Source organism: Zonotrichia albicollis, chromosome 8 (genome assembly GCF_047830755.1).
Source record: "Zonotrichia albicollis isolate bZonAlb1 chromosome 8, bZonAlb1.hap1, whole genome shotgun sequence".
Classification (NCBI taxonomy): domain Eukaryota; kingdom Metazoa; phylum Chordata; class Aves; order Passeriformes; family Passerellidae; genus Zonotrichia; species Zonotrichia albicollis.
Window position 1 is genome coordinate 38615638 of NC_133826.1, and position 13333 is coordinate 38628970.

At 58.4% G+C, this 13333-nt stretch overlaps 1 protein-coding gene across 4 annotated transcripts; it reads right to left on the minus strand.

The window, feature by feature from the left end:
* Positions 1-961: 961 nt before the first annotated feature.
* LOC141729902 (uncharacterized) lies at positions 962-5311 on the minus strand. 4 transcript variants are annotated; one of them, XM_074546560.1, is made up of 7 exons: positions 5219-5311; positions 4621-4641; positions 2858-4532; positions 2731-2774; positions 2282-2303; positions 2115-2195; positions 962-2027 (listed from the first exon to the last, which is right to left on the minus strand). In XM_074546560.1, exons 3-7 carry the CDS (start codon positions 2919-2921, stop codon positions 1918-1920), a joined length of 321 nt encoding a protein of 106 aa, XP_074402661.1. In that variant the 5' UTR covers positions 2922-4532; positions 4621-4641; positions 5219-5311; the 3' UTR covers positions 962-1917. The 4 variants fall into 4 exon arrangements, 2 of the variants coding, with proteins under 2 accessions (XP_074402661.1, XP_074402660.1); XM_074546559.1 differs by having other exon boundaries at positions 2691-2774; XR_012581467.1 differs by having other exon boundaries at positions 2282-4532.
* Between the last annotated feature and the right edge of the window lie 8022 nt (positions 5312-13333).

A 13333-nucleotide genomic window follows, 5' to 3' on the forward strand; every position in this document is an offset into this window, starting at 1 on the left:
CCCCTCCGGCCGCGCCCCCCGACAGCCCCGGGGCCAGCACCGGCAGAGGCTGCGGAGCTATTGCAGGATGAGACGTTCCTGGGGCAGCGCCGGCTGAGCGGGGCCCGGCTCCCTCAGGCCGTCCTTGCCCGCAGCACTCGGGCTCCAGCAGCCCTGGGTGGTTCCTTCAGGATTTGCCGACTGCTCCCGGAGCGCTGCCCTTTGTTGGGAACGAGCCCAGGAGCACCGGAATCACCCTGGGACCTCCTGTGAGGCTGTGCCCGAGCACTGAGGAGTTTGGGAGCCGATGGGTGTCACTGCTGTGTCCCAAAATGTCGGAGGAGCAGGAATGGCAAGTGGTGCCCCAACATGTCCCTGCCCCGTGGGCCTCACCTGAACACCCTGCGGAATTCCCGGCATTCCGGCTCCACCTGCATGGCCAGGTGCTGCTCCTGTGGGCCACCTTATCCAGCCACTCCCGCCTCAGCCGCTGCTCCAGCTCGGCCTTCTTGGCCGACCAGTGGGAAGCAGTGGCCACATGGCACAAGTACAGAATCATCCCCAGCAGCAGCAAAAACCTTCCGGGCAGCCTAAAAAGCTCCTTGTGGGCAGAGCTGGCAGCATCTGGCTTGCAAATTGTATCCAGTGCTGCTTTGTGTAGCCCAAAATCCCCAGGAGAGACAGCGGAGCCCTGTGTTTGTGAACAGGGATGCTTTAGGAGCACTGCTGAACTTTAGGACCCTGGCTTAATTACAATGCCTCCTTAAGGGTCTGCAGCACCCAGAGCAGAACAGAGGCATTGGCCCAATCAGCTCCAATTGTGCCCCATTTTGCCGTCTCAAGGCACTGCTCCCATCCCAGGCTGTCCTTGTGCTCCAGCCCCCTGCTGGCCGGGAGTGCTCCCTGCAGCGCCCCCTGCTGGCTGCAGTTGTAACTGCACCAAAGATGAACAGAGCACTGAGAAGAAGGAAATGTTCTGGTTTTGTATTGTTTATTCTGTTCTTTTTTTTATAAATTTCCTCATAAAAAATGTTTATTTCTTTTTCCTACACCTTTGCATGGATGCAGCATCATTTTTGAAATAAAAATGCTTTTAGCGATTGGTCTTCTTATTGTAGCAAAGTTTCCACTTTCCTTGGCAGATATTTCTCCCTATACCAAGATACTTAAAAACTCCTGGGTTTCAGCATGGATAGGAAAGACACTCCCTAAGGACACATGCTCAGGGACTTGGCCACCTCATGCTCTGCCTTTTAAGCCAGTTGGGCCACCAAAGGCCCTCTCCCCAGCTGGCACTTCTGGTCACCCAGCCACTCAGGAGCTGGCTTTGGCAGAGCATCACACTGTCCCCAGTGTACAAGGGCTGACAGACTGATGGACAGGCGGGGCCCTGTCTCAGCAAAAGCAAGGCCTGACCCACCCCTGCCACTCACAGCTGTTTCAAAATGTCTCCAGACATCAAACTTTTCCTGTTGCTGACTCCCCCACCCAATGCCATGGCCTGATCCTGACTGCCTGGAAAAGGGGAAGCTCTGGAATCCCCACAGGGCCTTTGGACATCATTGTGTGGGCAACAGGGCAATGGAGGGGTTCGGGACAGGGAACACAAGAATCCAGAGCCTCTTGAAGACCACTTTGGCCATCAGAACAAGGAAGGTCCAGGGCCCTGTCCTCAACAAACAAACCCTGGAAACTCCCCAGCAGGTTTCCTCCACCTTCCTAGGATTCCTCCTTCCAACCCTTGGGACTCTGAACTTTGTTGCTGTTGCTTTTGGTTGTATTCTGTCTGGTTGCTGTTTCAGGAAATTGTTCTTCTCTCAGCCCTTTGGGATATTTGTGCCTCCATAGGGAGGGAGAGGGGCAGTTTTTAGTGGCAGCACACACACGAGTGGGTGCCCATGGGTGGGGACCCCCAGTGCCCCCCAGTTTCCCCCAGTGTCACAGCACATTCCCATAGATGTCACTGGGTTCCCATGGTCGCCCGTGGGATCCCCACAGCTCCACGTAGGTCTCCTGGGGATCCTGGGGGACAGTGACATTGGAGGGCCCTGCAAAAAACACCAGTTGTAGGGACCAAGGTGGGGATTGACACATGTGAGTGAAGTGTCACTGTCCCCCCCCATCACTGTACTCACACTGTGCCTGTTCGCTGCTCACACCGTGGGTGTATGGAACCTTCCCCTCCTCTGGGGGGGGGCGTTGGATCTGGGGGAGCCCTATGGGAATAAAGACAATGTGTGGAAGGGGCTGGAGAGTTGTGGGGTGGAGTAATAGGGGACTCATGGCTGGAGGCCCCACTCACCTTTCTTGTTGCTTCCTGGCAGCTGCAAATAAAAGAGGGGAGGGGTGACTGTGGGGTCCCAGGGCCCTGACCCCTCTCAGGACACCCTGTACCCCCCTGGGACCCTCATTTTCTCTCAGGATCCCCAAGCATCCCTGAAGCCCTTTAGAATTCATGAACCTCTCCAGTTCCCCCAGGCTGACTTAGCATCAAGAACCCAAAGCCCAGCAGGAACAGAGATGCTCCAAAAGCCCCCAGGGCCCCTGAAAGAAACCCCAACATCCCTGCAGGACACTCCAGCACCTCCCCAAACCCTGCAAGACCCCTGGGCAAGGTCACAATTCTGGGGCTGTGGATGCTGCCCTATTTCTCCCCAACTCTGGGGGCCTCTACAGCTCCCTGAGACCCCCGTCCCCTCATTGTCACCGACCCACACGGTGCCACCAGTGCCAGGCCACAATGACACCCACGAGCAGAAGCAGGAACAGAAGGGCGCCACCGACCCCTGCAGCCACTGCAAGAAACAGAGGGAGACACATCAGGATCACTCATCACCCCAGGTTTCCTGCACTCCCCGGTGACCCTGTGTGACCCCACCTGTGTCTCTGTGTCCCCATGTTGTCACCATCAGTGCCAGCTCTGGGCTGAGTGCCTGGAACATGTGGTGCCCATCATGTCCCAGTTGGTTGGTGGCCACGCACTGGTAGGTGCCTGAATGTCCAACATTGATGGCCCTGAGCTCCAGGAGGGGACCCCAGGCCACCTCCTGCCCGTTGTGCAGCCAGGTGAAGGTGACAGGGGCAGAGCCCACCTGCACTGAGCAGCGCAGGGTCACGTTGTCACCTGCACGCACCTGGTGTGCCAGAGGAACGGGGGTGATGGTGGCATTGGCCACGGGCACTGCAGGGACACAGACAGGGCTGAGGGCACAGGGAGGGGCTGGCAGCCAGTGTGGGGGGATAGGGTCGGGAGGGGATGAGTGTGATGGGGGATATTGGGGACAGGGTTACGCCATGGATGTGTGAGGAGACAAGGGGTGTGGTGGAAGGACCCAAGAAAAGTGTCTGGGAGACATGGAGGTGCCCAGGGCAGAGGACCCTGAGGAGGCTGTGGGGACTCCCCATGCCCATCCCTGCACTCACTGCGCACCCTGATGCAGAGCCAGGTGCTGCTCTTCTGCATGGCCCCACCCTTGGAGCACACCTGGCAGCTGTAATTCCCCGAGTGGGAGATGCCGACGGCAGGCACCAGCAGCTGTAGGGACCCCTGAGGGCCCCCCACCACCTGCCTGTCCCAGTAGAACATGTGCAGGAGGGGGGCTCGGGGCCACAGGGGGCTGGGGGTGCTGAGGCAGCTGAGAGTCAGGGGGAGCTGAAGGATGGCTCAGGGGGACCCTCCAGCACCTGCAGAGGGAGCAGCTCAGGGCAGGAGATTGGAGGCAGTGGGGACAGCAAACCCAAGTCCTTGGGGAGGGGCTGTGGGGGTGTAGGGGTGGAAACTGTGGGGTTCTCACCGTGCACTGTCACTGTCACTGGTGCAGACACCACCCACTGCCTGTCTGTCAGCAAACCCTTGCAGCGGTAGCACCCACAGTGGTGCAGCTTCAAAGGGAACAGGGTCAGCTCTGTCCCATTTCGGAGCTCCACCAGATGCTTCTCCTCATGGTAAAAGGACACCCAGGTGACCAAGTTGTTCTGCCAGTCCCGGCAGCGCAGTGTCACCCTGTCCCCCTCTAGCAGTGGCCTTGCCGGCACCTGCAGCACCAGACAGTCTGGGGAACAAGTGGGTCCTGTCACATCAGGAGGGCTTGGAGGGTCCTGAAGGCACCACCCAATAGGGACCCCCCTAGTGGGTCACAGCCAGCACACTAAGGGTCCCCAATTCCAATACAGGGGCCCCTCCACATTGGCATGCTCTGGGATGTCCCCATATGCAGGGGTTGGGCTCTGGTCACACAGGAGGTGACCCATGGAGCAGAGCCCACCCAGAGCCCTTGAGGTCTCCACAGGTGTCAGGCTGGGGACACCCAAACCCCTCTTACTGTCTAAGACTCTCACAGGAGGGCTGAGCCCACTGCCGGGTCTGTCACACGTGTAGGTGCCGTTCTCGGTGACAGTGAGGCGGTCAAGTCCCTGCTGCCCCCAGCGCTGCCCATCCTTGTACCAGGTGGTGGCACTGGAGGTCCCTGAGCCCTGGCAGGTCAGTGTCACTCGGTCCCACAGCACCACTGGCATCCAGGGGGGCTCCACAACGATCCAGTTGTTCTCGGTGCCTGCAGGTGACAGGGGACACCAGCCTGCCAGGACCAGTGTGGGGCTGGGGACAGCAGGGTTGGGCCATGGCATCCCCTGAGGACTCACCAGCAAAGCCGAGGGTCTGAGCTGGAAGGGAGAAGGAAAAGGGCTCAGTGGGGGTAGCTCTGTAGGTACAGCAGCACCAGAGCTTGGGTTTTGGCATCATCCCCAGATTTCTCCTGTGGGGACACCAGAGTGGCACAGACCCTCTTAGGAACTGGGGCTACAGGGCCACCTTAGGCTGAGGCAGGACACAGGGACACCGTGGACACCGTGGGATTGGGGATGCCAGGACCATGCCATGCTGGCACAGGTCACCCCCACCAGTCCCATAGTCCCTGTACCCAGGGCCGATCTGCACAGTGCTTTTCCCCTAATTCCTGTCCTGGCCCTCCTGGCACCCTGTCCATGTCCTCACAACTTCGCCAGTCCCATGATGCCTTGCTAAATTCCATCCCCCTGTTATTGTCCCCATGTTCCTTAACACCTTAACCCCCTCTCCTGTCCCCAAAGCCACTCCACGACCCTGGTCACCTCATGCATTGACTCTCCTGGCACTGGGGACTTCAGGGGACACTGCAGCCCCCCTATGCCCCCTCCCCACCATTCTCTGCCTCACCAGTGCCCATCCCTGGGGTGTCAGGCCCGTGCCCGGGGCACTCACCCCACAGGAGCAGCGCCACCTTCCCGGCCATCCCGGTGTCCCCAGCAATGTGCACTGGCTGTCACTCACTGCTGTGGCCACCGCTCCGCTGGCTGGCGGCTCTTCAGATGAAGGGGAAGGAAGCGATGTCACATCCGTCCCCACGTGTAGGTGGCCCTTGGTGGGGGTAGGGTGGGGAAAGGATGGGGGCAGGTTGGGGAACTTGTGAGACATGGGGGTGATGGTGGGACATGGTGGGGACATGGTGTTGCCAGAACTTGGAGGCTGAGGCTGTGTAGGGAGCCAGGGATGGGGTCCCAGGGGAATGGGGGTGCCAAGGGTTAGGTAGACTCAGACGAGGGGATGAGGGTCTATGAACAACGTGGCCTCCAGGGATTTCAGATCATGGGATGGTGGCCAAGGATGTGGGTGCCAGGGTTAAAGGGGGCCCTGTGAGATTGGGGGTCCAGGGGGAATCAATGTCCCCAAGGGAAGGGGTGTCCCAGGATCTGGAATTACCAGAATGGGATCCCATGGAAATTGGGGCCCCAAGTGTTGGGTGGACTCAGACTCAGGAATGAGGGTCCAAGAACAACTTGGCCTCCAGTGATCAAGGAGTGGTGGCCAAGGGATGAGGGTGTCAGGGGAAAGGAGGGCTCTGTGAGAATGGGGGCTCTGTGAAAATGGGGATAGCTCTAACTCTGTCCCTTCCCTGCTCTTGACTTTCACCTCTCTTTATTTCTCTATTTGCATTATTTTCCTCACTTTTGTGCCAGGTCCTGTCAGCCCCAGTTCCTGGCTCAGCAATCCTGGGGAGCACCTGAACAGGGAACAGGTTGGGGAGACACAGGGGAGGGGAAAAATGGGGTGTGAGGGGTGCAGGGAAGGGTGGGGAGGCTTTGGGGGATGTCTGCATGTGCTCCCTCAACACTTTCACTTTCCTTTTCCAGGACAAGCAGGAAGAGGCCATTTGTGCTGAGAGTCAGATGGGAAAGGAGGGGGTTCTGCCCTGGGGGGGTTCCTTTCCAGGGAGGATCTTGTTCTGGGGGTGACCTGGAGGAAACCAGTCCAGGGGGTGGCACATCCTGGGGACCCCTGTCAATGCAAGGGTGAGGCCCAGCCATGGCCCAGCCCCACTGCACAGGGATGGCCATTGCCCAGCCCTGCTCTGCCCAGCCCCAGGTGGCAGCCAGCACCTGAGCGTCCCCCCTGCCCCCTTGGCTTTGACTCTGGCAGCTTTAGAGCTGCTGCAGAGCTGAGAATTCTGTGGGTGGAAAAAGTTCTTGGGTTTTTTTCTTATTGTGGTTTTCTCAGCTCTGCAAGAAGCACAAAAGCCACAGTGACACAAGCAGTGAGCCTGTGAAGGCCTTTGATGGTTTTCAGTGCAGGGCTGGCTGGAAACCCGCCCTGCAGGGGCAGCTGTGAGGGAACCAAACAGGAAATGCAGCAATTTGTCAATTTGTCCCTGTCCCCAGGGTACTGAGAGAGCCTCAGGTCTACTGGAAAGAAAGCAACACTAATCTGCTCCTTAACCTGACAGGGACCTGGCTCCTTCCCAAGCTGAATTGACAGAGCTGGACAAACAAAAACCATTTCTCCCAGCTTAATCAAAGAGCTGTATTTTGGGTCCAATAAGAGGGACAAGGGTCCTGTGCCTCCTGGCTCTGGGGAAGGGAATGGGGAGCCCCTGGGTACTGGGAGAACTGAGAGCACTGGGAGCACTGGAACGGGGAGCTCTGGGCAGCCCCACATAGGACCCCCACTCGTGGCCACCCAACAGACACGGTGAGCACCCATGGGAGCTTGGGGGCACAGATGGTGGGTGCCCACAGGCAGGGACCCCCAGTGCCCCCAGAGTCACAGCATGTCATTGTAGTCACAGGGGTCCTGCTGTCCCTCGTTGGGTCCCGACAGCTCCACGTTGGTCACTTGTGCATCCCGAGGTGGGGCAGGGCTGGGGGACACCCGTGGGGGCCCTGAGAGTGACACCAGTTGTGGGGACCTGGGTGGGGGTGCCACCCATGGGTGATGTGTCACTGTCACCCTCTGTACTCACCATCTGCCCATTCGGTGCCCACGATGTGGGGGGTCCAGCACTGCCCCTTCCTCCCAGGGGATCCTGTGGGGATGGCGGGGGTCTGGGTCATGTCTGGGGAGGAGGAAAGTGGAGCCCCAGCCAGAGCCCCCCACTCACCTGTCCTGGAGCTTCCTGGCAGCTGCAAGGAAAAGGGGAGGGGGTGACCGTGGGGACTGGGACCCCTGATCCTTCCTGGGACCTCGGCAGCTCCAACCACCCACGGGATCCCCATATCCCCACTGCAGCCCCAAATTCCAGTGGGTCCCTGATTCCCCCAGGACACTCTGATCACCCCTGTACCTCCTGGAACTTCTGCACCACCGCAGTGCCCCCAGTCCCCCTGGTGCCCCCAACCCTCTGTGCCCCCAGAACCCCAAGCATGGCAGAGAGGGGGACCCCCAAATGCCCACAGGACCCACAAAGATTCTCCAACATCCCAGAACAGCCCTCTAGGAGCTCTACAAACCCTCCAGGAACTCTCAATGCACCACAATGTTCCTCAAAGCCCATCTGGGGATGGCCCTAGAGCACAACTAAGACTCTCCAAATATCCCCCAAATCCCCCAGGAACCCCAGCTGAGGTCACTGCAGGCTCAATGTCCCCCAGCTCAGGTGCCCTCGGTGCTGCTGATATCTGCCTCCACTCTTGGGGGCTCCCACTCACTCCAGGACCCCCATCCTCCCAATTGCCACCCACCCTGGCGGTGCCACCAGTGACAGCCCCCAATGACAGCCAGGAGCTGGAGCAGGAACAGGAGGGTCCTGCTGACATTCGCAGCCACTGCTGGGGACAGAGGGGACACACCAGGGTCACCCTGAACCTTGGGGTTCCTAAACACCCTGGTGACCCCATGTGACTCCACCTGTGACCCGGGGTGAGCCAGGTGTCACCTCCAGGGCCAGCTCTGGGCTGAGAGCCTCGTGTCCTCCTGTCACAGCTGGTTGGTGGCCACGAACTGGTAGGTGGCTGAATGTCCCACATCAACAGCCCTGAGCTCCAGGAGGGGACCCTGGGCCACCTCCTGACCCTTGTGCAGCCAGGTGAAGGTGACAGGGGCTGAGCCCACCTGCACTGAGCAGTGCAGGGTCACGGGGTCACCTGCATGCACTTGATGTGACAGGGGACTTAAAGTGATGGTGGAATTGGCCATGGGCACTGCAGGGACACAGACAGGGCTGAGGGCACACGGAGGGGCTGGCAGCCAGTTTGAGGGGATAGGGATGAGGGGGATGGGTGTGATGGGGGACTTTGGGTATTGGAGTAACACCACAGAGGAGTGAAGGGACTGAGGGCAGAGGCAAAGGGGCACAATAAAGGTGTCAGGGGGACATAGAGGTACCCAGGAAGGGGACCCGGGGGGTCTCTGGGGACTCCCCGTGCCCATGCCTGCACTCACAGTGCACTGTGATGCGGAGCTGGGCACTGCTCTTCCACACGGATCCCTCCCCTTGGAGCGCATCTGGCAGCTGTAATTGCCCTAGTGGGAGACCCCTACGGCGGGCACCAGCAACTGCAGGGACCCCTGTGGGCCCCCTACCACCTGCCGGTCCTGGTAGAACACGTGCAGGAGGGGTCTCGGGGCCGCAGGGGGCTGGGGGTGCTGAGGCAGCTGAGAGTCAGGAGGGACCCCACAGTGGGCTTGGGGGACCCTCCAGCACTGGCACCAAGGAGAGCTCAGGGCAGGAGAGGGGAGCTAAGGACTGTGACTCTGAGTCTGCTGGGAGGTGGTGTTGGGGTTGTCAGGAGATTGGAGTTCCATCCATGGGGTGCTCACTGTGCACTGTCACCGGCGCTGAGAGCACCCACGAGGACATGTTGGAGCTCACCCAGCCCCCACAGTGGTAGCGGCCACTATGGTTCAGCTGCAGAGGGGAAAGGGACAGCACAGTCCCATTGAGGGACCCCTACACCTCCTTGTCCTCATAGCATAGTTACCCCTCAATGACCGACATGTTCTCCCACTCCCTGTGCCCCCTCCCCACTGGTCTCTGCAGCGCTGGGGTCAATCCCTAGGGTGTCAGGCCCGTGCCCAGGGCACTCACCCCAGGATCAGCGCCACCTTCCCAGCCATCCTGGTGTCTCCAGCCATGTGCACTGGCTGTCACTCGCTGCCAGGGTGGCTGTCACCTGGATGGTGGCCCTATGGCCAAAGGGGAAGGAAGCGAGGTCAGGTCTCTTCCTCATGTGTAGGTGGCACCTGGTGGTGGCAGGGTGACCACAAGCTGGGGACAGGCTGTGGGCAGGGAGGGGACAGGATGGGAACAAGACAGAGTGGCAGAAGGTGGGACATGGGGTTAGCAGGAGTGAGGGGCACAGGGTGTTTGGAGAGCCAGGGATGGGTTCCAGGGGAATGGGGAGCCCAAGGGATTGGGTCCCTGGGAATGGGGGTCCTAGGGAGGGGGTGTCACCAGGGATGGAGGTGCCATGGGAATGGGGGTTCCCAGGGCTGGGGGAACTAAGGGATGGAAGTCCCAAAACAATGAGGGCTCCAGGGATTTGGGGTCAGGGGATGGTTGTCCTAGGGATGAGGGTACCAGGGGAATGAGGGATCCAGTGGGCATGAGGGTGCCTGGGAGAATCAAGGTTCTGGGGGAAGAGGAATTTCTGGGGATGAAATGAATGGGGGAGGGTTCCTTGGGAATGGGATGCTGGGCCATGGAGATCCTGGGGAATGTGAGTATTGGGATGGGGTCCCCGGGACAAGGGGACTGAAGGAATGGGGGTTCCATGGTTGGGTTCCCAGGGGAATGAGGGTGCCAGAGATGTGCAGTGGCTCGGTGGGTCCGTTGTTTGGAGCCCCTTCCCTGAGTTTGGGGTGACCCACAGCCCAGCACAGCCCCCAAAGTGTGCCGATGGCCTGGGGGTCACGCCAGGGAGATTCCGAGGGGCTCTGAGTATCTGTGCCCCCAGCTCCCAGGGGCTTTTTCCACTCTTCATTTCCATTTCCTCCCTTTGATCCCTCAATTTCACCATGCCCCAATTTGTTCCTTGATTATTCTGGGAAACAACTGAGTAGGGAATGGGTTGGGGGAACCCCAGAGTGGGGCAAGTAAGGGTTAGGGGTCTGCAGGGAGGGCTGGGAGGCTGTGGGGGATGGGGGTGTCTGGCTGTGTGCCCCAACACTTTCACTTTTTCTGTCCTGCAGAAGAAGGAAGAGGCCATTTGTGCTGAGTGTCAGATGGGGGGGGAGGGAGGGGGGTGTTCTGCGATGGGGGGATCCTGTCCCAGGGGGGACACATGCTGGACAAGGGGCTCCTGTCCTGGGGGATGGCAGCTCTGGGGGGCTCCAGATTTCTCCATTCTTGCTCATCCTCTGCAGGATCTGAGCCTGCAAGAGCAGCTCAGGAATGGAGAGCCAGCCAGGAAAGAGCTCCCAAACTCCTGCTCCTTGAAGCCAGTGGCCATCCAAGGGTGGGGCCCAGCCATGGCCCAGCCCCACTGCACAGGGATGGCCATTGCCCAGCCCTGCTCTGCCCAGCCCCAGGTGGCAGCCAGCACCTGAGGGTCCCCCCTTATTACAGCGACCTGATGAGGGTCTTCAGGGTGATAGAGATGGACAAGAATCTTGGTTCATGTTCAGAAGGCTGGATTTATTAATATATGATATAAAATACATTATGACTATACTAAAAGCATAAAGAGAGAAGTTGCAGAAGCTGCTAAGCTAAGAATAGAATAGAATCTCAAAACAAGAGAGTTCTCTGTCACTGTGTTCCAGAGAGCTTGCCCTGTGATTGGCCCTTAATTGTACACATGGAACATGAGCAAATCACAGGTGCACCCTATTGCATTCCACAGCAGCTGATAATCATTGTTTACATTCTCTTTCTGGGGCCTCAGCTTCCCAGAAGATGAACAAATCAAAAAGAAAGGATTTCTATGAAAAAATGTCTGTGACACCCCCTGCCCCCTTGGCTTTGATTCTGGCAGCTTTAGAGCTTCTGCAGAGGTGAGAATTCTGTGAGTTGGAAAAGGCCTGTCTGTGATTTTCTCAGCCCTGCAAGAAGCACAAACCACAAAAGGAGCCCAAGCAGTGGTTCTGCGAGAGCTTTTGATGGTTTTCAGATCCTGGCCAGCCAGCAGGAAGCATCAACCACATGGCACAGGCACTGAATCATCCTCAGTACCAGCAAAAACCTTCCGGGCACCAAAAAACTACTTGAGGGCAGGTCTGAGGAGCCCTAGCAGCGTCAACACTGAGCACCAGCCTTCTTCAACATTGCAAGGCAATTTAACATTCCCAGAGCTGCTGTGCCATGGCTGAAGGACCAAACAGGAGTGAAAGGCTGAGGGTTATCAGGAATTGTGGCATAAAGCCACCATAAGGGCTTTTGTGGACCCGAGACCTGCATGGGGTCAGGTGCTGCCTTCCTTCCATTTGAGATCATGGAGAGGCATCGTGGGTGTTGTGCAGGGTGTGTGCCTGGCCCTGGGACACTGCTACGCTGCCACTGGGTCCTGGGATCCAACCTGCTGCCTTGGCGGCTTCTGCCCGCTGCCAGTGGTGGTGCCGGGTCCGATTGGTGCCCGTGAGTTTGCAAAAGGAGCGATTTCCCCTCCTGCCTCCCGTCCAAGGCCGGCATGGCCCCTGAGGGGATGGAGCTGGACCGGGGAGCCCCCTGCTGGCTGGGAGTGCTCCCTGCAACGCCCCCTGCTGGCCGGGAGTGCTCCCTGCAGCGCCCCCTGCTGGCCGCGGTTTGAACTGCCACAAAAACCAACTGTGCTGAGCAGGAGGGAAAGTTCAGGGTTTGTGTTGTTTGTTCTGTTCTGGTTTATAAATTTCCTAGTAAAGAGCTGTTACGCATTTTTCTCACTTTGGCCTGGAAGCCCCATCATTTTTGAAATTAATAAAAGTTTTAGCATGGGTCTTCTTTTCATTCCAGGACAGTTCCCACTTTCCTTGGGAGACATTTCTCATTTAAATGAGTTGCCAGCTCCTGGGATGAGACAGACATCCCAAGAAAGACAGGGTCAGGGACTTGGCAACCTCATGCTGTACCTTTTAAGCCGGTTTGGCTAACAAGGGCCCTCTTCCCAACTGGCACTTCTGGTCACCCGGCCACTCAGGAGCTGGCTTTGGCAGAGCCTCACACTGTCCCCAGTGTGCCGTGGCTGACAGTCTGATGGACAGACGGGGCCCAGTCTCGCCAAAAGCAAAGTCTGACCCATCCCTGCCACACACAGATGTTCCACAATGTCTCCAGACATCAAAATTTTCTTGTCTCTGACATCCCACCCTTTGCCATGGCCGGATCCTGACCTGCTCTGAAGAAGGGGGAGGCTCTGGAACCCCCACAGGGCATTTGTGACATCCTCGTGGGGGCAACAGGGTAGAGGAGGAATTTGGGACAGGGCACAAGAGAATCCAGAGCCTCCTGAAGGCCGCTTTGGCCGTCAGAGCAAGGAAGTTGCAAGTTGCAGGTTCCTCTGGTGGAGGAATTGTGCAGGGGAGAGTGTCCAGGGTTTGTTCCTTTTGGGGACTTCCCCAGGAAATTGATCTTTTTGTGAAAATTTGGAATCTGATCCTTGTTGCTGTAGCTTTTGGTTTTATTCTCTCTCATTGCTGTTGCAGGAAATTGTTCTTCTCTCAGCCCTTTGGGATCTTTGTGCCTCCACAGGGAGGGGCAGTTTTTAGTGGGAGCACACACACAAGTGGGTGCCCATGGGTGGGGACACCCAGTGCATCCCAGTTGCCTCCAGTGTCACAGCACAACCTCATTGATGTCACTGGGATTTCTTGGTCGCCCTTGGGGTCCCTGCAGCTCCACGTAGGCAAACCAGGGTTACTGGTGGTCGGTGATGCCTGAGGGCCCTGCAGGACAGAATGGTTGGGGGGACCAAAGGGGAAGGGGTGACACCACTGTCACTGTCCCCCCAATCCACAGTACTCACACTGCACATGTTTGGTGCTCACAACGTGGGTGTACACAACCTCTCCCTCCTCTGGGTGGGCCGGGGGATCAGGGCGGGCCCTGTGGGGAAAAAGACAATGTGTGGAAGGCGATGGAGACTTGTGTCATGTGGGAAAAACTCATGGTTGAAGAACCCCACTCACCTT